At 34.6% G+C, this 21,815-nt stretch overlaps 3 protein-coding genes across 7 annotated transcripts in view; 1 reads left to right on the top strand and 2 right to left on the bottom strand.

Annotated features, from left to right (window-relative positions):
- LOC106177786 (uncharacterized) overlaps positions 1–2,551 on the bottom strand; it is a 16,977-nt gene extending 14,426 nt beyond the window's left edge. The window contains exon 1 of the mRNA XM_013560675.2: positions 2,411–2,551. Coding sequence (XP_013416129.2) covers positions 2,411–2,459 — 49 coding nt within the window. The 5' untranslated portion in view covers positions 2,460–2,551. The remainder of the gene's footprint in view (positions 1–2,410) is intronic.
- LOC106177789 (FERRY endosomal RAB5 effector complex subunit 3) lies at positions 2,490–11,955 on the top strand. 2 transcript variants are annotated; one of them, XM_013560679.2, is made up of 13 exons: positions 2,490–2,571; positions 3,875–4,086; positions 4,336–4,481; positions 5,444–5,625; positions 6,311–6,407; positions 6,696–6,823; positions 7,268–7,383; positions 7,735–7,819; positions 8,076–8,197; positions 8,922–9,100; positions 9,301–9,534; positions 9,846–9,971; positions 10,268–11,955. In XM_013560679.2, exons 2-13 carry the CDS (start codon positions 3,927–3,929, stop codon positions 10,355–10,357), a joined length of 1,665 nt encoding a protein of 554 aa, XP_013416133.1. In that variant the 5' UTR covers positions 2,490–2,571; positions 3,875–3,926; the 3' UTR covers positions 10,358–11,955. The 2 variants fall into 2 exon arrangements, with proteins under 2 accessions (XP_013416133.1, XP_013416135.1); XM_013560681.2 differs by lacking the exon at positions 2,490–2,571 and adding an exon at positions 2,713–2,819.
- Positions 11,950–21,815, bottom strand: LOC106177788 (protein disulfide-isomerase 2). 4 transcript variants are annotated; one of them, XM_087004974.1, is made up of 13 exons: positions 21,578–21,815; positions 19,415–19,612; positions 19,068–19,201; positions 16,795–16,932; positions 16,429–16,533; positions 16,070–16,195; positions 15,601–15,801; positions 15,239–15,359; positions 14,848–15,026; positions 14,533–14,622; positions 13,973–14,008; positions 13,306–13,383; positions 11,950–12,767 (listed from the first exon to the last, which is right to left on the bottom strand). In XM_087004974.1, exons 1-13 carry the CDS (start codon positions 21,813–21,815, stop codon positions 12,690–12,692), a joined length of 1,722 nt encoding a protein of 573 aa, XP_086861100.1. In that variant the 3' UTR covers positions 11,950–12,689. The 4 variants fall into 4 exon arrangements, with proteins under 4 accessions (XP_086861100.1, XP_013416130.2, XP_013416131.1 ...); XM_013560676.2 differs by lacking the exon at positions 13,973–14,008; XM_013560677.2 differs by lacking the exon at positions 13,306–13,383 and having other exon boundaries at positions 21,578–21,814.

The raw sequence follows: 21,815 nt of genomic DNA, 5'->3' as shown, positions 1-21,815 counted from the left end.
AAAAAAATTAGTTAACATTTTAAACATTGACCTCAATCTTAAATAATTACATCTACTCCAAAAAAGTTATAATGCATACTCAAAATTTGGGATCAAGTCAATGGAGCCAAACTGAGAAATTGGTCCATTAAGGTACTACGTTTACGTTCCGTTTCCTGTCTTTAGTAAGGGCAGGTGCAAAGCATTGGCATCAGCCTAGAATACCTGTGCATGATCTACCCACTGCAGATGACCTGAAACAGTTTTTATTATGCCATCTATTTCTGTCCACTCTAGTAATACAGTTCACTGATAAGAACATGTATGCTTTCCCCATGTGACCTATTTTTATTGCCTGTTTTGAGATATCCAGGAAGAAGATTTTCAATATGCCAGATTTGTATTGCCAAGAATACTAACTTATCCTACGATTACTTTGGCTAATGTATGAGTGCTTAATCTTGAAAATGAAATGCAACTCTGATATGCCCATGCATATCAGCTTTCTCTAGTTTTTTTCCAATTGGCTGAAGGTAGACATATCTAATTGGACATCAGATCAATGACCCTTGGCAAGTGGACTATTCTGGCTGCAAGTAAAATTAACAATTTTGTCAGAAGCTAAAAAATACATTTAATTGACTAGACTAGCTTATTTTCATATATTAAACATCAAATTAAGCAAGATTTGATTTAAAAATAGGAAAAGGGGCATTTCCTTTTTGTTTTTTGTTTTTTTGGCTTTAGACAAGCAAAATTTGAATGCATTGGTTTTTACCTTGGTTCAGTTGGTTGTCAGACATGGGATTGAAAAAATTTCAACAAAAATAGTATGCAAGTCTGAATTTACAATTAAGTTAGTATGTAAGAGGAGCAATATTAAAATTTCTATATCCAACCAAAATCCAAACCAATCAACTCTTACACCAAAACTCCCAACAACCTCCTTTCACAGAAAAAAGTTAATATCTCAGAGTCATATCTCTAGAATAAATTGACACCTGTCAATGAGTTGTTGTTGATGACAAGTATTGCTCAGCATAAGAACAAAAAAAAAAAAGAAAAAAAAAGATATATCAGAAAACCACTTTCTTGAAATACCACATTATGACATATTACCCATGTGTAATCAAGAATTGCTAAAATTCACTGACTCATAAGATTTTTTGGAAAGTAGTAAGAATCATGTACACCCATGGAATGTGGTTAAAAAATCCCTTACTATTGTTTCACACAATTTTCACATATTCATCTAGAATCTTATCATGGTAGATTAATTTTGACAGATTTGCCGTCTTGACAGTATTATCTGATTCAGTTGTATTATTCAAAAGTGGATTTATGCTTAAAAATGTTTGAAACTTGCAAGCAAAGGCATGATTACTATGCTAACCTAATGAGTTAGACAATAACTCTAGAACATTAAAAAACTATGTAAATATTTGTTTGATTAAAGAAAAAATATGTATGAAGTTGATTCATTTTTGTATGAATATAAACTCTTTAATTAAAGATCATCAGCCAAAAGTATTTCAAATAGTGATGATCACTGTTAGACAAGGCAATGGAGTTGAAAGTTAAAAGCCACCTTCATACATTTAGTTTAGGTAAACCAAATAACTTAACACATTTTGGCAACACATCGGGCAAAAAATTTAAAGCATTATTCATTTACTATACCGTCCCCTTGACATAGCACAACGTAATCCTGCTTTCTCAAAATCTTTATTTGGAGTACTTTCATGGAACATGAAGTAAAATAAAAATCTAAAAAGAAGTGTCAGAGAGTGTGAAATCAAGGTGAAATTTGACAGTTCAACATTACACACAGCTGCCGTACTGGTTGGAAATAAAATAGGTCACGGTATATTGAAATATTCATGTTGGTAAAGGTATTGATCAACGGGAGTCAAGACCAAGTAATAACTACAGGAACATTAAGTGCAATATTTCCCTTTACCCTTTTTCGTTTTTAAGTTTTTATTCCCCGTTATTACGAGAAAGTAAACATTTCTAAGTGGGGCGACGGACACTGATTTTTCACCTCAATCTTTTGTCCCAAATAATTCCCTCGTCGTGGTGACCTAATTTTATATGCACTCAAAATACTAAAAGTATTCATATTGTAACGCAGTAAAACTTGCTTTTTAATTAAAAAATATTCATTGGTGATGATAAAGAATATGTCTTGATGACCTACAGCAAAATATTGCCAAATAAATCATGTTAATTAACGTAGAAAGTACATGACCTAATTTCAGACAAAGCTCATGGCCATAACGCCGTGGAAACAGACGTCAAAGTCGAACTGGAAATTGTACTTTACAGTACCATGAAATGAGTTAAAACGGGAAATAAACTAACGCAAGAGATACATCTGTTCTTAATTTATCCACGTTTAAAAAATCGACACCGCATTTTGATGGCTTACCAGATTTCTCCTGCCGCTGCGTCGATGACCGAGTTAGATCTTCAGCCATTATTTGTCTAGTTTTGACCTATTTCTGTTCAATATCGTCCCACAATGCAATGCATGACCCCCAGACGACGGTCAGCTGGTGCAGGTGCTCGTATTCTTGCCTAGACCCAACGGTACTTTTATAATATGAAAACAAATTTCTCGTTGTATTATGAATGAGGACTATAGAATATCTTAAATCATTTATTTAAAATCACGTCGTATTAAAATGATATAAAATTGGTTTTTATGATATTTCTCCACTTTGTAACATGAAACCCACTTCACTTCCTTTCGTCTGTGGTGTATTTAATACTATTTTAATACGCATGTGCGTAGTCATTTACCATAACAGAGTATTTCTTGTTTGTGTGTTTGGAAGGTAATATATATAGAAGTAGTTGATATTACATGTACAGGTAGTATCTACTAGTTTAGTTCAGAATTAATTATGAAGGTAGTATTTCATTAATTAAATCCAGCTCTACTATACTGTACAACCTGCACTTCCTGAATCCCCTCAATTATGGTTTAGTTTTACTTTCCAGAATAAAGTAATGCCTTAAATGGTTGTTATCTTTAATACTTGTAGGACAGATACTAAGCAAGTGACAACTTATGTTTTCATGATAGCAACTACAGTACTGTCAAAGTTCACTTAATTTTTTATAATCAAAGTTTGGTCACAAGTACCAGAATGCAGCAGAAATTAAAGTTGATATCTGTAGAAATTGTATATTTGCAACCTGCCGATTTGTGGTGCTTCATACCAAACAGGCAAGAAATGTGGAGCACAAAGAGACAATACATGTAATTAAATAGTTAATTTGGACAGTGCTATAGTTGCTATCATGAAAACAGGTTGTCATGTATTTTATCATTTATTTATAATTTTCCGGGTTCTAGCTAAATTTGACTCCTGTTAAAGTGACGAAGTGTAAGATCTTAAGCACACCCTAAGTACATGCATATATATACACTTTTTGTTGAACTTATCTGGAGACTAAATTCCTTTAGCTCATATTTTAACAGATAAATTACATACATGTAAACTAATATTTAAGAAAATAATAATAAAGATTTCACATCTCCTGAATAAGTTACTCTTGAAATAGTCAATCATCTTGACATAGAACTTTTTGATGGCAACTTGAACTAGCAGGGATGGGGAAATTTGAACAACCATTGCTCATTGCTTGTACATGGTTCAAGGACTTTTTAATTTTTAAAGGATGGTTATTTTGAGAAAAAACACTGTTTACTCTAGGGAAAAAATGTTAAGTATGAGTTTTTTTAGAAGGGAAAATCCTACAATGTGCTTCATTAAGGATGCAAAAATGCTGTATGTCAAAATAAGTGTTTTTTAAGATAACAGCTTTAGCTATGATTATGGGGAATGTAAATGTATGTTTTTATGTTTTCTTCATTTATTTTTAGCTAAAAAAATGAACGTCCAAAAGTTTCCAGTCAACTGGTAATAACAGACATCATGGGTGAAGTGCTTCAAAAAAACTTTGTATTTGCCTTCAGTAACCAGGGTACCAAGAGCACCCTGAAAGTACCCATCCCAATTCCATTGGATACCACAGCTGAGAGCTTAGCTGGCAGACTTATTGCAGCACATAACATACCTTGTTATGTAGAAGCAGGTAGGCGTCCTTAGGGTTGGACTTGCTTTAGAAATGTTATTGGAAATTTATCAAGAAAATGGTAATTATTGCTTTGGCAAAACTGGCTGCTGTAATACTTTGTATGCTGTAATGTTTGTGGTATCATTGACTCCTTTATTGTATTTTAGTGTAAGCAGATAATTTTTTACCTCATTAAAAAGTTGGAATGACATTGATGACAAATGTATTAATTTTTTCAGTAGGTTTACATTTTAGTCCTTTTTTTAGATTTGTTGAAAAAATTAAAAGAATTTTTGGCGGAGGAAACTGAAAAGTGGCAAGATGAATTTGCTGAAGCTGCTGTCAAAAAACTTAGAAGTGGAAGTGTGTCTGTTGAAGAACTTGCAAGGCAATGGACAAAGGCTTATACCAAGGTAAACATCATCTGGGTTTTAAAGGATTCAAGTTGCAGGGAGTCAAATTGAATGGACAAGATTGGATGTTTTACACAATTTCCAAGCTAGTCCAACTATATCAGAAATGTTGTGAGCAAGAAGGTGAAGGTTATTATTATTTTTTCATAGATTTTATTCCACTTACTTTTTATGTGATTTAATCAAATAATAATAGATTGTTATATTCTTTAATAATGCCATTATTTTCATAACAACATACCATTACTATCTAAAAACATAAAAGCTTTGAAGAGATAATTATCACATTCACCAAGTCAAAAATGATAAATACACAGATGCATTGTGGTGCAACATGCATGACTAGTTGAAAAAAGGGTATTTATCCTCCCACATTCACGATTTTGGAACCTCTGACATACACTGTGATGCGAAAAAAAAGTTATCTGCTTTCCAGTTGCAGTATTGGTTCCATAACGGAAACATTATGCTGTACATGATGGAATAAAATTAAGAATCATCTAAACAACAATATAGAAAACTATTCAAGGCCGTATGACAATAGATCATTTGACCAGTCCATGCAGGACATTTACCATGTGAAAGGTCTTGGGTTGAAACTGCAATGTCGGTCAGTTGCTTAATGTGAGCTTCAGTATCGGAGATATTCAGATTTCTCAAGACGGTGGTAAAAACTTAATCTGAGACCATAGCATTGATTTCCCTTCAGCTTTCTTCAGTATTTTCAGGTTTTACCCATCTTCTGGCATTGATAGAGTCCCAGCCTTTAGAAATGGAGGAAACATCTGTACATTAAAACACTGATTGCAGATTTTTTTAGCTTCTTACGGTAAAATGACTTTTTAGTGGCATAGAAATGGTGCACAGCTTTGCTGGTGATAGGCATTTACATCCAAGAAAAAAGATCAAAGGTGATTACAAATGGGATAGAATTTTAACATGAATTGCAAACCTTGTTTCAGGAAATCAAGCAGTATTCACCTCCTGAGGAGACGAGTGATGAAGTGATCTTCTCTGAGGTGTACCATGCCTTGATCCACTCTGATGCCCTAGAAACCCTGTTCAATCTGGAGCACCAGTACTCCATTGCTGTGGAAGAGATCATTGGGTCACGAAATTGGGAATTGGAAACCACAGAGAAGAAGTAAGGATTGACAATAGAAATACAAAATAGAAAATCACAATCAGATTTTTGAAGTGCAGTTGAAAGCAAAAATATGTTTATTGAATGTTCATAGCATAGCAAATGTAGAAAATAACATAAAGACGTCAGTTTTCTATCTTATGAAGTATAAGTTACACCTGAATACATCATAGTAAGATACCATTAAACTTCATTAATGCACAGTGGCAAAATAGTGAAAATATAGCAGCTGCTATAACTCTCTCTCTGTTCGTATGAAATTCATATTTCAAAAGAATACATTGTAAACAACTGAAATATACTAAATAAAATTTAATATACTAAATCCCATTTAACCACCAAAAGAACAGTTATCCCAATTGTTTTGGAATCTGTGCTTGCCATCAAATGTCATGGACTTTCTTAGATGGCTATACCTCCATAATAATCTCTTAAGAGATTATAACAAAAAGCAATTTTTTAGGAAAAAACCTAGTACTAACTTTGAATGTCAGAATGGATTAATTAACCATTGGTAGGTATGGGAAAATCATTATGTTGACCAATACAGACAGATTAAAACAAACAGTTGTTACATCCCTTTAAAAAAATTATGATGCTGCCACTCCCTGGCTTTTCACGTATATTGTATTGCACCCTGTGCTCTTAACAGCTAGCATATTCTTATCAAATAAACTTTTTGCAGGCATGGCAAAGAAATGGAACAAGCTCTGCAAGATGTGAGGTTGCACACTGATGAGCATGTCAATATTCTAGCGCAGAAGCACTTTGAAAAAAGTCAGGTAGATTCACAATTTTTATATGCATTCTCTGTGCTTTATGGTCATATTTGTATATTTTCTTCCTCGGAAATTTGAAGAAGTGCATTAAGGCAGAAAATGTTACATTGAGCAAAATAAAATGAAGTAAAAAGAAATGGCTGACATGCTTTGAAAATATAAATAGTGTCAATTGTAATGGGAATCCTTTGCTCCTTATTAATATGGACAAAAGTGGAAAATGGTCTCAAATAAAACAACAAATTGTTTTGTAATTATGCGTATCATAAGAACATCTCATTTGTTTTTAAGGAACTAGAAGTGAAATGGAACAAAGAACTCAAAGAGCTGCAGAATCAACAAAAAAGGGAATACAGAGAGTGGGTCATGAAAGTGTATGAAGACTCTTCAAAAAGACTAGAGGGAACACCTGCATATGTGTAAGATATAAAATATACACCTTGGCTTCTATGTTTTTTTTTTTATTTGACTTCACATGTTGAAACTTTGTAGTTGAGACCATTAGATCTGACCTGTGTCAAAACCATAATAGCGAAAAGATATCCAATATGTTATTTGCTGTAGCTAAGATAAGTTGTCAATGATTAAGCTGTGGGAAAATCACACTGTGTTACCAACACATATCTAGTGAGTAGTTTGCATACCTTTGCTCTGCACTTGCTAACTTGTACAAATGAAGCTGTATGTTTTATACCATTGGGCACCTGTTTGTGTTCGAAGCTGAATGACTGGAAATGAAGACAACATATAGGATCCACTCTTTATTGTTAGTCAAACACAGCAGTATACAATGGTTGATCGCCAAATGTTACAGTATATAATGGTTAAATGTGATATTATAGTAAAAAATGTATTTTTATTAGACAAAAGGTACGAGCTTTGTCCAGATCAAGTAGTGACAGAAGCAGCCTCACACAGACAGATGTTGGTCCCATGCCTCCAGAACCAAGACTGGAAGAGAGTTTTACAGTTCACTTGGGTAAATAGTTTTATCTGAAGTATGTCTTAACTTGAAACTAAATATATGTGGTGAATTATTGCTGGATTTAATTATACTGTATAAGGGAGCTTCAGCTCCACATTGAAGGTGTATGTGAGTGTGTAATATAACAGGTTTTGTGTCCATGTTCACCTAGAGACCTTGTTCCTTGTCTCACTGTGCATTTTTGTCTTATTAGTATGTGTACCTCTATTTCTCTCAGATTTATCAATAAGTGAAAAAAGAATATTGTAATTTCATAATTTACAATGTTAACTTGTGTGCAATATTTTACAATGTTTAATGTCAGTATGCATATATTTTGGTGAAATTTTCCACCATCTATCTCAGGTGCTCAGTTGAAAACCATGCATAACTTACGCTTGCTTTGTGCTGATGTTTTGGACCTGTGCAGGCACAGAATCAGCAATTTAGGGTAAGAACTGATAGGCTTTTACATTCTTTAGAACGTTTATCTTCATATCTTGGAGTTTTGATGCTTTTTAAGTTTTCTGTTAGTGACAAAGAATCTGCTATTGACAAAATAGTTTTATGACTTTAAAACTTATTGTGAGCAACCCTAACATTTAAAAGTTAAACTTATAATATTTGTGAACTGCAAGAGAAAATTGGATAACTTTTTTATAAAATAAGAGTAAGGGTTAATCCTGACAGTTTTTTGTTTGTTTCAGTGGACTTATTGTACCTCAGCCTCAGAGGCTTCAGACTGCCATGTCTCTGTATTCAAACAATCTGTGTGGTCTGATTCTACTGGTAGACAATAGGCTCAACTTTTACACAGGCATCAAGAGAGGTAATGTATGACATGTATTCCCATTGTTTTATTGCAACAGTACATTTATATGTTGGGAAAGAGCAAAACAGGTTAAGCCTTTTTCTCTGCACTTTCTAGCCTAAGTGGGAGTCTCAAGCTTGCTGGTTTTGTTGTTTTAAAAAGACCTTACCTAGTCACTTAATTAAACACCACAACCATTTGTTAAGTAACTTATAAAAACGTGTAAAAAACATGTTATTCTCTAGTCTCTAGTTGTCATGATTATAAAATAAGCCTTTTGCATAGTACACAAGTAGACATTTACCAAGCTTATGATTATATTTTGCTGTTGCAGCATTCACATTGTTTTAGGAGCAGTTCTGCACATTTCTATGGCAACTAATGCAACTAAAGTGTGGGTCATCATCCTCTCTTTTAATAGGCTAGTCTGAGTTACTGATAACTCCCCATGATTTTGTGCACTGTGTCATTGGTCGGCAGTGTCTTAATTAGAGATTTGGAAAGTATATTACATACCTAGGGCATAGGAGCTTGGGGGGGGGGGGGGGGGTCAACCATGTCAGTCATAAGTGTAGAAAGCAGTCCCCTCCACTATCTCTTAACTCTCAAGGTATCATTCTGATAAATTATAAATTAAATATTTTGTGTGAACAGTTAATTTATAACAAGTTAGGCAGTTTGATTAACTAATCACTTTTGCAGAACAACAATACAAAATCGTCATTTCTTATATCCTTCGCAGACTTTGCCAGAATCTGTGAAAATTCTACAGACTTTCACTTTCCTGATCTTGAAAGTCAGTTCCAGCATGTAGAGGAAAGTGTAATAGAAGCAAATAAGTGGCGAGCAGAGAGAAAACTGAATGAAGATGGAGACCGTATAAGTGTGAAGAGTTCAAGCAGTGGGTCCAGTGAAACACAGGTAAATATGATATTATATGTGAATATTTAACTGATTCCTTGCTCATTGGTCAATTTGAATATTTAGTCATTGGATTTCAGAAAATGGTAGTCAAAATGGCAAATAATTTAACAAGTGGAATAAAAATGCATTTTAATTAAATTTAATGATGTACTTGAGCTCATATTCACATTGTCGGTTTTGTCAAATTTGCTACATAGGGCGAAGAAAAACTGAAAAGAATGCAAAATGGAGATTTTTATATCACAAAGCACTCCAACTTGTCTGAGGTGCATGTTGTGTTTCACTTGGTTAGTGATGATTCAGTAAAGAATGGAGACATCTCATCGCGACACCCTTTGATCCTTGCCATAAGGAACGTATTAAAAGTTTGCTCAAGAAATGATGTGACCACTTTAACCATCCCATTGTTGCTGGCTCATGAAATGTCAGAGGTAAATATGTAATAAGTTTATGCCTGCATAGAACAACCAATTGCCATTTATGACTGTCTCTAACTACATGCACCATTAACAATTTTGCCAGTTGCTAATTACATCTAAGCATTATCTTGAATTTAAAAAAGGTATGAACTGATAAATATGGGAAATAATAGAATGTTTTAAATTATCTGACTTTTTATGCATATCATTCAGTTATAGATTCTAATTTTTTAATAAAATAGGTGTATTATCTAAACCATTCTATTTGGGTAGCTTTTTAAGTATTCATTGTCAAATTCGACTAATATGAATGTGTGTTTCAGGAAATGACAATTCCCTGGTGTATGAAAAGAGCAGAGCTTGTGTTTAAATGTGTTAAAGGCTTCATGATGGAAATGGCCACATGGGGAGACTCTGGTTCAAAGACAATACAGTTCTTAGTACCCAAAGTAAGTATTTTAGACACTGGATTTCATCAGTTTGAAGATTTTATGGTGTTAATTTTAGTGACTCAGTAATATTTTGTTTTATATCACTTCTGCCCTTGAGCAGTACTGTAGTATTTTCCAACATTGAACCTGCAAATCCTTTAGCATAAACTGTCTGCACAGAAGAGAAATTAAGAAGATTCATTACCTTGCCATAACCTTGCAGTGCATGTAAGTATGTACCAAAAGTACCATCGCTGCAATGTGAAGTCTTTTTTTTTTTTTTTAAGCAATTAACTTTGAATATTTTATTGCAGGAACTATCAGAGGACATGTTCCATGCCTTCAGCAACATGCTACCACAGATATTTCGTGTTAACAACCCTCTAGTGATCAAGTCATCCTAGTGTCGCAGACAGGAAACAATAAAATAAATGGCATTCAATTTGATGCATGTGCTTTCAAAACTAGCAGCAGTTAACTTTGTTGGCACTGCACAAATTCATCAAAATTATTTTTACCTTCTGTTAAAAGGTCTACAGAATGACTTCACTTGTAACAAAACCAGTTTAAGCATGCAGTGCAATTATTTTTTTTAATTGACAAATGGGGCATCTGCGTTTTGAAAGATGAAGGAATGGTTAAAGACAGTCTCAGCGCGTTAAACCCTTAAAATAGCACGAAAATGAATTTTCCTGAAAATCTCACCAATTTCCCCATAATGACCAAGGTATATCCTATCCAAAACCGTTCAGAAAATGAAGCTACCTTATACCGTTTTTAAGTTCCATTAAATAATAAAAGACGACTCGTCTTAAATACTCAGCTACCACCTCACAGTACGGCTTCAGAACGCGCAATTTCTCGCTAAGTCTCGCGGTTTACTATGAATGAAGTACTACGGCTGAGACCCGGATGTTACTATTTGGCGCCAAAACAGCAAACATGGAGACGCGCGTCAAGTCTGAAGAGGAGAGCGAGAAAAGGGAAGGAAAGAAAATAGCCACTCCAGTTCAAAAGATACAAAAGAAAATTAGAGACAGACGAAGAAGCACTCAGACTGTGTATGTTGGGAGGGAGGTGGGGCGGTGGAAGACACTTAAAGCTGAGTTAGGAGGCAATGGCGAAACTACTCCTCGACACGTGAGTATGCGCTTCACAGGTCTCAAGTGTGTCTCATTATCATATTATCCTGTTCACAATAAATGACAATATTTGTGCTCATTCAAAGTTGGTTACGTGTATAAGAGCGTTTTGGGCTTTACGTTTTCTGTTTTTGATCGGTACATGTACCGAAAAGGTGGACAGGCGGCATTTACATGTCTGACAAGTTTCGCTCTGTAGTCGTGACGTCTTTCTCATTCTGACTGAAGCCTGCTGTGATTGGTCGTAAGCGTGGGAAATCGAGGTCGTGACCTTGAGCCGGAGGTACTTCCGGCTGTGCTCCGAAATCATGATAAATAGTTTTCGTTTTCTAATTTTTTATTCTAGTTGTCTTAACAGAACTTTTGTGACCCAGACTTATTAATATAATAATAAACAATCTCACAAAACACAAATCTGACCAAAGTTTTACATAGAACCTGCTTCTATACATTAATCTAACCCACTGAGACTGTCTTTAATATTACCAAGTTATTTGTGCTTTCACCATCATACAATGGCAAGCAGTTGTGGTGAACATGATAAACTGTTAAGGAGTGCTTGCTGTTCATTGTTTTGTTTTGTTTTTTTTTGGGGGGGGGGGAGATGGGGTCAGTTGTGCAATTTTGACACACCAGTGGCATGGCTTATCAATTATATTTGATTTCTGTCATTTTTTTCATAATCCAAGCTTATGTCTTCATAATATTTAATAGGATTTAATTAAATTATGCTGTGGCTCTGGTCATTGCAATATGACTGTTGCATTTTCTTGGATTTCAATGAGCCCCTTTCGCAATTCCAAAGGTCAGGGCACTTGCACTAAATATAAAGTAAATGAAATAAAATAACACTCTTTAAATTATTATTTTATTTGAACTTTCTGTAAAGAGTACTTATTACAGAATGCACATGGTCCTTAACATAATGGACTTGTGGCTGAAAATGTCTGAATGTACTGTAAAAGTAAAAATCCAACTAAATAAAACTTGGAATTCTTACAATAGCAAAATTCAACTTTGCAATAAGCAACGCAGAAAACATTAGTTTTCTGAGTTAAAAAAATAATCTCTAATAGTTGAAGACATGAACAGATGTAACCATTTATTAAATGTATCATTTTAACTATAAATAAGTTTCACATAATGCATTTGTAATATCTGTTTTTTAATAACAGCATTAATCTATATATAACTATATTCCTAAAGGTGTGACTTTTGGTATAAAGCAGGCCTTGGTATCCAAGAATGGTTCAAAGCTTTCATTTACTGGATGACTTGCAACAAGTTGTTGGTGTATTTCATACAATATAAGCTGAAGGTCTGGTCTTTTTACAACAGAGATAATAAAATGTGAGTTACCTCACACAATCAATTAGATGGTATACTCAGATTCGAACTCATCCAAGTCGTCCATTTTAAAGGCAAGTTACCAAGGCAATACAGAATTCAGCATTTTACTGCACACACTGTAGCACCATTATGATGGGAAATATGGCATAACTACATCACAACTTGTTTTGAGCCAATCAAGGTATAGTACTGTTTTGCCTGGTTGTGACTATATACATCTCATACTATTGGAATAATTGTTTGATTACAACTCATCCTTCTTGGCTTCTTCTTTCTTTGCTTCACCCTCAGCTTGCTTCTCAAGTTCCTCTTGCTCTTCAGGCTAAAGATAAATTTAAAATATTAGTATTTTTAGGATTTATACGTAAATGGATGAAATTTATAAAAACTATATTTTATTAATACTATTTCATCTAAAATGGAACTGAAGAAAATCCATTTTTGCTTATTTTAGAAAAATTCATGTCACCATGAGGTATCCACCATGCCACAACTGTATGGAACAGTGATTCTTTATTTGAGAAAATCTTAAGTATTTAACATGCTGGAGACAAATCACACAGAATGCACAAACAATAAGCATGCAAAAGTGTAGATTCTCATGCACTGAAAACACCTAATAGTGTGCACATAAAAAAGAAAGATGACAACATAATGGTAGACTAAAATGCATTGCTTATGTATTATTGACAACTTGGTCAACACTCCTATATTTCACATTTATTGTATCTAAATGGAAAATATATGCAATGTGTTAAATTCACAAGGGAGGGCATCAAAATGAAACGTTATCAAAAAAATCTTTAAGAAGGATAATGGCCAAACTTTTCAAAACTGAAATTTTTTTATGCCAATCCAACCTCGAACTCTTCATCAATTTGTTCATCTACATCCTGCCCATCAAGGTCTTTGAGCATTTCTTCTTGAGCAGCTAACTCCTGATTGATGATAACAAGGACAATGTTACATCAAACAATCGTAGTTACTGTATTCAAAGTGCAAAACTAAAGCTGGTCAGCTTTCAGGCATTATCTTGTAAACTGTGAGCCAAGCAGAACAGTCAGTTGGAAAATGGTAAAACTTTCAGCAGTCCAAAAGGAGAACAATGAAAGGCACTCAAAATACTGAATGTAGGCCAAGTGTTGGGGTCAACAAGTAGCAAACTTTAGTGTTATGAAGCAAAGGCGCCCCCAAAAAATAGAGGACGAATCAAAGAAGACAATGAAATTAAAAAGAAAGCCTAAAGAGAAAATGCTTTCTTTTAATACTGACTTTAAAGAGAAAAAGTGGTTGTCAAAGGGAATAGCATATGCAAAAAAAATACTTGTACACTACTATGACATTAGTATTATTTCCTAGCTTTACTCTACCACATAACATCCAAAACATGCATGCCAACAGAAAAGGTGAGAAAATTATTATAAATTGAACAGTCAACAAAAGGAACCAAACACCACCAAAAGAAACAAGTTTCAAACAACAGAAAGTGTTAGTAGGTAAGTGCACAGAAGTGTCGGCAGGACCCACCGATAATTCTTCACCATCCTCCTCCTCCTCAGATTCCTAAAGGCAAATTTTTGTTATTTAAATGAAGAGCACAGGCTACTCATAATCCTTAAAAATGCCTCCATCACCATTAAGTGGAATAAGCTATTGCAGAGAAAAATTGACAATTTACACTTGTAACTTGAAACAAAAAAACAAAAAAAAACTACCTATTTGCAATTTCTTTATTTATTCTGTATAGCAACTATAATAATTTAAAATATAGAACCAATTACCTACTACTATAGATTACAATTAATTGACATTTGCCAAAGACTGCTTTATAATCCAGTTGTTGCTTTGATGTACATGCAATTCCAGTGGCAATGGGGTGTCAGTAAGACAAATTACTAGTGGGATTGAATCACCATACCTATTAACTGTGGTATTGAAATTTAGAGGATGTAAATTAAAATGTAATTGTATGATTTTTATCCCACATTAATTCAGATTACTGTCATCACCTTGCCTGCAACACTAGTTTATGTGGTCAAACCCCAGCAGCATGTTTTTTGTATATGGTAACAGTGACTTATTCTTACCTCTTCAGTTGGGCCATTGCCTTCCTTGCCACCACTTTCAAGGAATTTAGTGAGGGCTTCTAATGTTCGTTCCCCAGAATAATCAACAACCTAACACACAAAATTTAATTAATAAATCTGACAATACACTTTAATTTTCAAATAAGGCATTTAAATGTAGACTAAGTGAAGAACAGTGAAAGTTCATCCCTGTTACTACAATTTAATGAAAAACAAATCACTTAACATCTTACTGCATACAACAAATTTTGAAAAAAAAAAAAAAAAAAAGTCAAATTATAGCCATTTTTTTTTTCATTTTTTTCTTTTGCTCACCTCATCACTATCCTTAGGGAAGTATTTAAGAGTTGGGAAACTCTGAATTTTGATGTCTTCCAACTCATTCTTGGTGGAATCCATCTTTGCTACTACAACATCAGCATTATCCTTGAAATGTTCTCCTAGTTTGTCCCAGATAGGAGCTAACTGTTTGCAGTGTCCGCACCATGGGGCATCTAGAATAGTTGTGGCATTCAAGATTTAGAGACCAATAAAAATAATTTTTAAAAATACAAATCAAGTATCGTTGTACATACTCTATCATTCTTTTTGCTAATATATCTAATTATTATCACTACAAACATGCATTTCATCAAATACTTATAGACACCAATTACTTAATTTATCCAATGCTTAAAATGAGAGGTGAATGAGACCAAATACTTACAGAATTCAACAAAAACGCCCTTTGTCTTATCTTTGGCAACCTCTGCAAAGTTGGATCCTACAAGAACCTTGACTGGGTTTTTGTCCCAATCCTCTGGCACTTCCTCAGACATCAAATGAGGCTAAAAAAAAAGTAAATAAATATATTTTGGCCAAAGTAAGAAAATATCCATCATATTGTAGTTAGTTATTATCTTTATTTTACTTAAAAAGAACTGCAGGTGTTTGGTTGATTGATTTACTGAGAGATTCCCTTTTATCAGATGGCTTCAACTCAATGTTATTTCTTGGATCTACAAGTTATTTCAAAATTCACAATTAAAAAAATGCATCTGCATAATTTTTTCCTTAAAACCTAATTACCTTAAGTTTGCCATCCAAAAAGTCTTGAACAAATGTCTTGACAGTATCTCTGTCCATATTACGGTCAGCTGGCTTGTATTTGACCATATCATCACCAAGGGAGATAAGACGGATAGCTGGCACATCAGCAGTAGTCAAACCAAAGAATTCCAGGATTCTAACATTATCATCTTGGTCTGTATCAATCCAGATGAAAAGGACCTGTTAAAAATTCATTTGAATTTCATACAATTTTTCCTCAACTTGAGATAATACTGTAACTGTATTAGTTATTATTATTTTGCTATGAACTGTTGAAAGGACACTCGACAAATTTTATTTTCTCAAGCCTAACATGTAAACAACTGAAAGACAAAACCTTAAATATGATTCCTATATATGTAAGAGAAATCAAAAATATCAGAACCTATCTGAATAAGACCAAAACACAAAGCAAAATACAGATAGATATATGATCAGAACTAGGTACCTTCCCCTTGAAACCAGATGCTGCTTCCCTAAACTCTTCTAACTTCTGTCCAAAGTCTCCAGCCTTCTTGTTGATGAACATAAGGATATGGTTCTTTATTTCCCCACCAAAGATCTTTTGTGCAGACTAAAAAAAGGATGAAAGACATAATAAAATATGCATTCAATTTGATTTATGAAATTACATCCTCCTGCTTATAGAACACAACATTGTGATGGAAACCACAGATTTAAAAATATTCGACCAGACTGATCTAACGCTTCAAATATTTTCCAGTAAACTCCTTAATTTTGTCTTCAGATTAAGTTATACAATAAACAACTATTAAATTACTTTCCAAACAATGACAGGTTACTTACTTCCTGTGTGAATTCGACGACCAGAGGGAGTTGGTTGCCCTGGATGAAGGTCTTGATGGCTTCTGCTTTCAGTTCACCTTCAAAGTTATTGCGACCTTCGTCAAACTGAGACAACAACAAAATAAATTAATGATTGAAAAACATATCTGCAAAATTTCACTTGCATTACATATCTTTATATACAGGAGAACCAAATTTGGTGCAAAAATTTGAAAGTGTGAACCATTTGTTAAATAGGGAGTCAAGTAATTTCAAAAGACAAGAGAGGAGATCAGCAAACTGTTGCTTTATACCAGCATAACAAATTTCAGTTTATCACAATTATTTTTCTTTACACTTAGCAACAGCCAATATGATAATTCTTACCTTTTTAAACAAAACAACATTATCTTTCTCTACTTTAAGGTCAGTAAAGACAGCATCATCGCTGGTGATTCCAAAGACGACATCATCCATTGAGGCAGCAGTCTCCAGAAAAGCTTTGGCACCCTCACTCTCTTGATCCTACAATGATATCACAGCTCAATCAAGGACAAATCCAGTCAAGTTAAACTATTTAACCCTTACTAGGTTACTAGTTAAGTAGATGCACGTACCCAAAAAGATTCTTTTGACTATCACAAGTCAAGAGCAACTTAAGTCACCATTATTAAGCACAATTTGGGTTACAGTATGCCACCGTCTTCTGAATATTACTTATACTCATGCTTCATAAAGTACTTTTCAATCTGCACTTGGTTTATCTGCAACGCATGAATATAATCAAATGTTACCAATGTCACCTTTCAGAATGGCACCAAGTATCACCAAATTTTCAACTACAGAAGTTATAAAAACCACCTTGTACTTATCATATTCCTTCATCAAGAACCCTCTGACACATAATGATACAACTTTATCAGCTGCAATGTTACTTGTCTCTTATATTAAACAAAGATAATGTTTGATGATAATAACCTGAATCTTGAAAGAACTACTGTCTCTAGAGAAATAATGTGCTTGCTGTTGTTAAAAATGGAAATATTATTATGCCTATCTAGTATCAATGAAAATTTAAATATATTTCTACATTAAAACACAGTACAATAACTATGAACTTTATCACATACAAGGCCTGTACTATTGCAACAAGCTATGACATCTTATTTCATGTTTACATTTTAAAGGAAAACTAGAGGATCAGAGAGGCGATACCGCCTCCTGATATTGTACCACCAGCTGGGGTAAGCGCATTTGTATGGGAAAGAAAAAGAAAGTGGGGCCCCACCTGTATGGTTGTGGGTGACAAGCTGCAGGAAATGTAGTAAACAAGGTGTTTTTTTTTTTTTTTTTTTCAGTTTTGGCATCTAATGGCTGCTTTTCCCATGAAAATGCACCGATTGACCCCGAACTTCCACACATTAAAGCAGTCTGCAATTGTAACCCCTCAGTATAATATGAGAGCTAAGGTCTGCTTAGTTTCTGAACATTGGCACAAACAAATATCTTTTTGCAGAAATTCCCTTTTTTGCGATCTAGGAGGATAATTGGTTATGGTGCCTTTTATCCCACGCCACCCTGCGGAGCCGTACGATATGGGTTGGTACTAAAACCACAAATACCCCCAGCTTACACACTGGTGGTACTAACTATGGGCATATCTTTGCCAGTTTTGAAAGTATAAGCACTGAAAAAAGTTGCAGAGTTCAGTCCATGGTGAAAAGTAGGTCAAAGGTCAATTTCAAGGTCACAGTTAAATTGCCAGTATATGACTTCCTATTCAACTTCAATAGTAACTATTGACCCAACTCTTCTAGTTTTGGAGATATAAGAGACTAAAAATTTTCAAACTTCAGTTAATGGTGAAAAGTAGGAATGTACTTTTTGATACAGCATAACTCGTGAACCGTATGGAAAACAAAAAAACGGAGACCACTTCCAGTGTTGGGCTTGACATGCTCTATCAAATGCAAAAAACAAGAGGTCTCTAGCATTAACGACTCCAGAATTAGAGAGAGTTTTATGTTTCAGCATCTAATGGCCGCTGCTCCCGTGAAAATGCATCGATTGACTCGAAACTCACAGAGATGAAAGATAACCTGAAGGGTAACAACTACCAAAAATATTAGAGGTTAGGTCTGCGTAGTTTCTGAATATCAGCACAAATAATTTTTTTTTCGTAAAAAATTCCCTTTTTTTGAAAATTTTGGCCTGTTTGACCTTGAAATAAAGGTCAAAGGTCAAATCCAAGGGCATATTTGGAATCCTCATATGTGACTTTCGGTCAGACTTCTATATTAATTTTTCCCATAATTCCTTCAGTTTGGGAGATATATAGCATTGAATTTTCAAAAATTTTGACAAGGGTGCATTTCAACGAGCGTCATGCCCAGGCAATTGCACCAATCGAGACAAAAAAACTAGGGGGTTCAAGTTGAGATTATATGTGACCTAAATCCAAGAGATGGGGACACAGGCCCATGCAGTCTAGGAGGAGAAGCGGTAATGGTGACTTGTATCCCACGCCACCCTGCGGAGCCGGCGGAGCTCACGGAGCCGGCGGAGCTTACGGAGCCGTACGATACGGGTCGGGACTAAAACCATGAGTACCGCCAGCGTACACGCTGGTGGTACTAATAACCACCAAATGAAAAAAATACCTTGAAGAATCCAACAACAGCAACTTCCTGAGCACCAATGAACTCTTTAGTCTCTTCCACACCAGAGAGGGCCTTGGCTGGTGGACCAGTCTTCTTCTTTAACCAGTTGACAATTTCGGTAGATGTTCGGCCACCTATCACAAAAAACAAAAAAATAAGTATGCCTATCATAAAAACCTACATCACTGACTTGGAGTTTAATATCATTTAATGTAAGTCATTTTTTAGTTATTTCTATATTTACATAAAGAACAACATTAATTTTATCTTTAAAATATATTTTGTTTGCTCTACTTTATAACAATATGCCAAAATATATTATACTTGTAACTTCTATCATTGCATACCTTGGTATTCAACTGGCTTCCCGTCTCTGAAGAACTTGAGGGTGGGGTAACCTCTGATCTCAAACTTCTCAGCCACACTAGTCTCAACTGTGGCATCAAGTTTGCCAAGCTTAATATCAGAACCCTCTTCCTTGAGTGCTTTGGCAGCCTTGGCATATTCTGGGGCAAGAGCTTTGCAGTGACCACACCATGGGGCATCTAAAATAAGAGAAAATAATCAATAGATATAGCTTTATGTTTTTAGCAAAAGCCCAGTCTTGTCACTTATCAATACTCATCAACCTATTCATGCATACTTCTTGTACAAGTCAAACTGAAATTAACTGGCAGGCTACAAAATAACTGACGAGTGGTCAAAATGCTTGCTCAACTTTTTCTCAGCTTTATCTGAATTTAATACACTGAACTTCAATCCAAGTCCTTTATAAACAGAGTTAAATATGTTTTCAAATGAACATTAGAGGACGAGGACTATTCAACCTATTCAAATTAAGAAGCTTCAGAAAATATTAATTGAGAAAAGTGAAATGCAATGTTGTAATTAACACAAATAATTTACAACTGTATGGTTTCAATGTAATATAAACAGTTTTGTCTTCCATTCAACATAAAAATTATTTTTTGAAAATGTGGCCAATGAGTCAAAATCTGACAAAGCACAATGACCCTTATGAACAGCATCATACAAATAATATTGCTGACCAAACCAAATTGTCTGTATGCCACAATTAGCCTAACTTGTTAGAAACACACAATCTTTCTAGGTTATATATGTAACACATAAGATATGGGTTCTTTCAAACAAGATATGAGATGCAAAGACTGCACACCAATAAGTGCAGATATTTGAAGCCTGTGATTTGTATCAACAGGATGTTATTGAGATGAATAAAAGATTGGTATCAGAATATCACCACCTATAAAAAGAAAATATGTCCAATAGCCAAAACATCAGATCAACAAACAAAAATGCTTCAAGATGGTGCTGATATGAGAACAAAAACTTGAATCCTGACCCAGCTCATAAGGAAACTACTCCTGGAACCAACCAGCCATTAGTCAACACGTGTCACCACATAAATGGAGCCTAGGTAGGGCTGCCAGCTCAGTCCAACCAAAGATACCATCAGTACCAACATGTGTCACCATATGGAGCTATGGCAGCCACATAAATTGCACCAAAGTAAAAAATATGTCTCTAAAAAGTGCTGTCTTACTAAAACATTAATAAACAATGCATCTGGTTAACAAATCAAACTTATGGATAGAAAGGAAAATAATTTTGCAACAGAGGGTTCATTAATTCATTATATTTTAGTTTAGACTACTGAAGTAGATAGCAATTCAGCTGTTGTCATAAAATTATTAATAAAACCACATGGAAATAAAAACTATTTTATGCCCCTTAGCACAACAACACTAACCATGTTTTATGTCCATTTATTCCATTCCAGCCATTCATCTCTAAAGGACAGGGCATGAGACTAAAACTGCTATATACTGCCCATTTAGATATCAAATTCATAAACTAACATATTGGCGTGACTATTTATGAATCACAAGTGAGAGATGATCTTGAACATTTCCCAGTTCAATGCAAAACAAGAGGAAATACATTATTACAACTGAAATGAGTTGCAGAATGTTCTACATCATGTAATCAGAGTATGCATGGCATTAAAACTTCCTTTTTGTGTCGCAATGATACAGTTTGTATTTCTTGAGATTAGACAAACTTTATTTTCTCCAAAACACATTTGTAACTACAACACGATTCTGTGCAACATGTGCTAAAAGGTGCCAGCTTGATATGCACCATATGGAAAATATTTCCACGAGTTCCGTTATAAATAACTTCATTACAGTAATACGGGGCAGCAAAAGAAAATACCATGAACCTTAAAGAAGCGTTTGCGACAGCACTAAAAAGAGGCAAGGTGCGTTTTTAATGTACCGCCACCACTCTGGTTAACAGACGACAGACATGCAATCGGACAATACAACTGTAATAACCGTTGTCAAGGTTTCAATAGATAAACAAACAACGTTGAAGTTGAACATTCCTCAACACCCCAAAATAGTGAAAATATTAAACATTAGCACAACACGTTGTCTTCATCTTTGGAAATTTAAGGTACAATGATTTACAAGTAAGGTACTTACAGAATTCCACAAGAATGAACTTGGTGCTTTCTATAACCGAATCAAAATTGTCGTTGCCCAAGACAAGTACGTCTTCTTCTTCTTTGACATCAGCAGCATTTGTTAAAGCCAAAATGGCTAAGCAAATTACACTCAATACTTTCATGATTGAGAAACGGGAATGTTTAAGGAGCAAGCAGTGATTCCGTGAGTATCGTACGTATTTCAACGTGGCAAAGAGGCCGGGCATTATACGCAT

The sequence above is a fragment of the Lingula anatina genome, chromosome 2 (genome assembly GCF_051362555.1).
Source record: "Lingula anatina isolate TDL-2025a chromosome 2, LinAna3.0, whole genome shotgun sequence".
In the NCBI taxonomy this organism is placed as follows: domain Eukaryota; kingdom Metazoa; phylum Brachiopoda; class Lingulata; order Lingulida; family Lingulidae; genus Lingula; species Lingula anatina.
The sequence above is the reverse complement of the archived record's forward strand: the minus strand, read 5'-3'. Positions and strand labels throughout refer to the sequence as shown.

What these genes read in the sequence shown, in the direction of transcription:
- LOC106177789 (XM_013560679.2), top strand. Translation starts at nt 3,927, where the DNA reads ATGGGTGAAGTGCTTCAAAAAAACTTTGTATTTGCCTTCAGTAACCAG. An exon ending in TTACACAGGCATCAAGAGAG is followed by an intron (nt 8,198 to 8,921) that starts GTAATGTATGAC and finishes TATCCTTCGCAG; the next exon opens with ACTTTGCCAGAATCTGTGAA. An exon ending in TGGCTCATGAAATGTCAGAG is followed by an intron (nt 9,535 to 9,845) that starts GTAAATATGTAA and finishes TGTGTGTTTCAG; the next exon opens with GAAATGACAATTCCCTGGTG.
- LOC106177788 (XM_087004974.1), bottom strand. Translation starts at nt 21,815, where the DNA reads ATGCGTATAATGCCCGGCCTCTTTGCCACGTTGAAATACGTACGATAC. An exon ending in CATCTGGTTTCAAGGGGAAG is followed by an intron (nt 15,802 to 16,069) that starts GTACCTAGTTCT and finishes AATTTTTAACAG; the next exon opens with GTCCTTTTCATCTGGATTGA. An exon ending in AGGATGGTGAAGAATTATCG is followed by an intron (nt 13,384 to 13,972) that starts GTGGGTCCTGCC and finishes ATCATCAATCAG; the next exon opens with GAGTTAGCTGCTCAAGAAGA.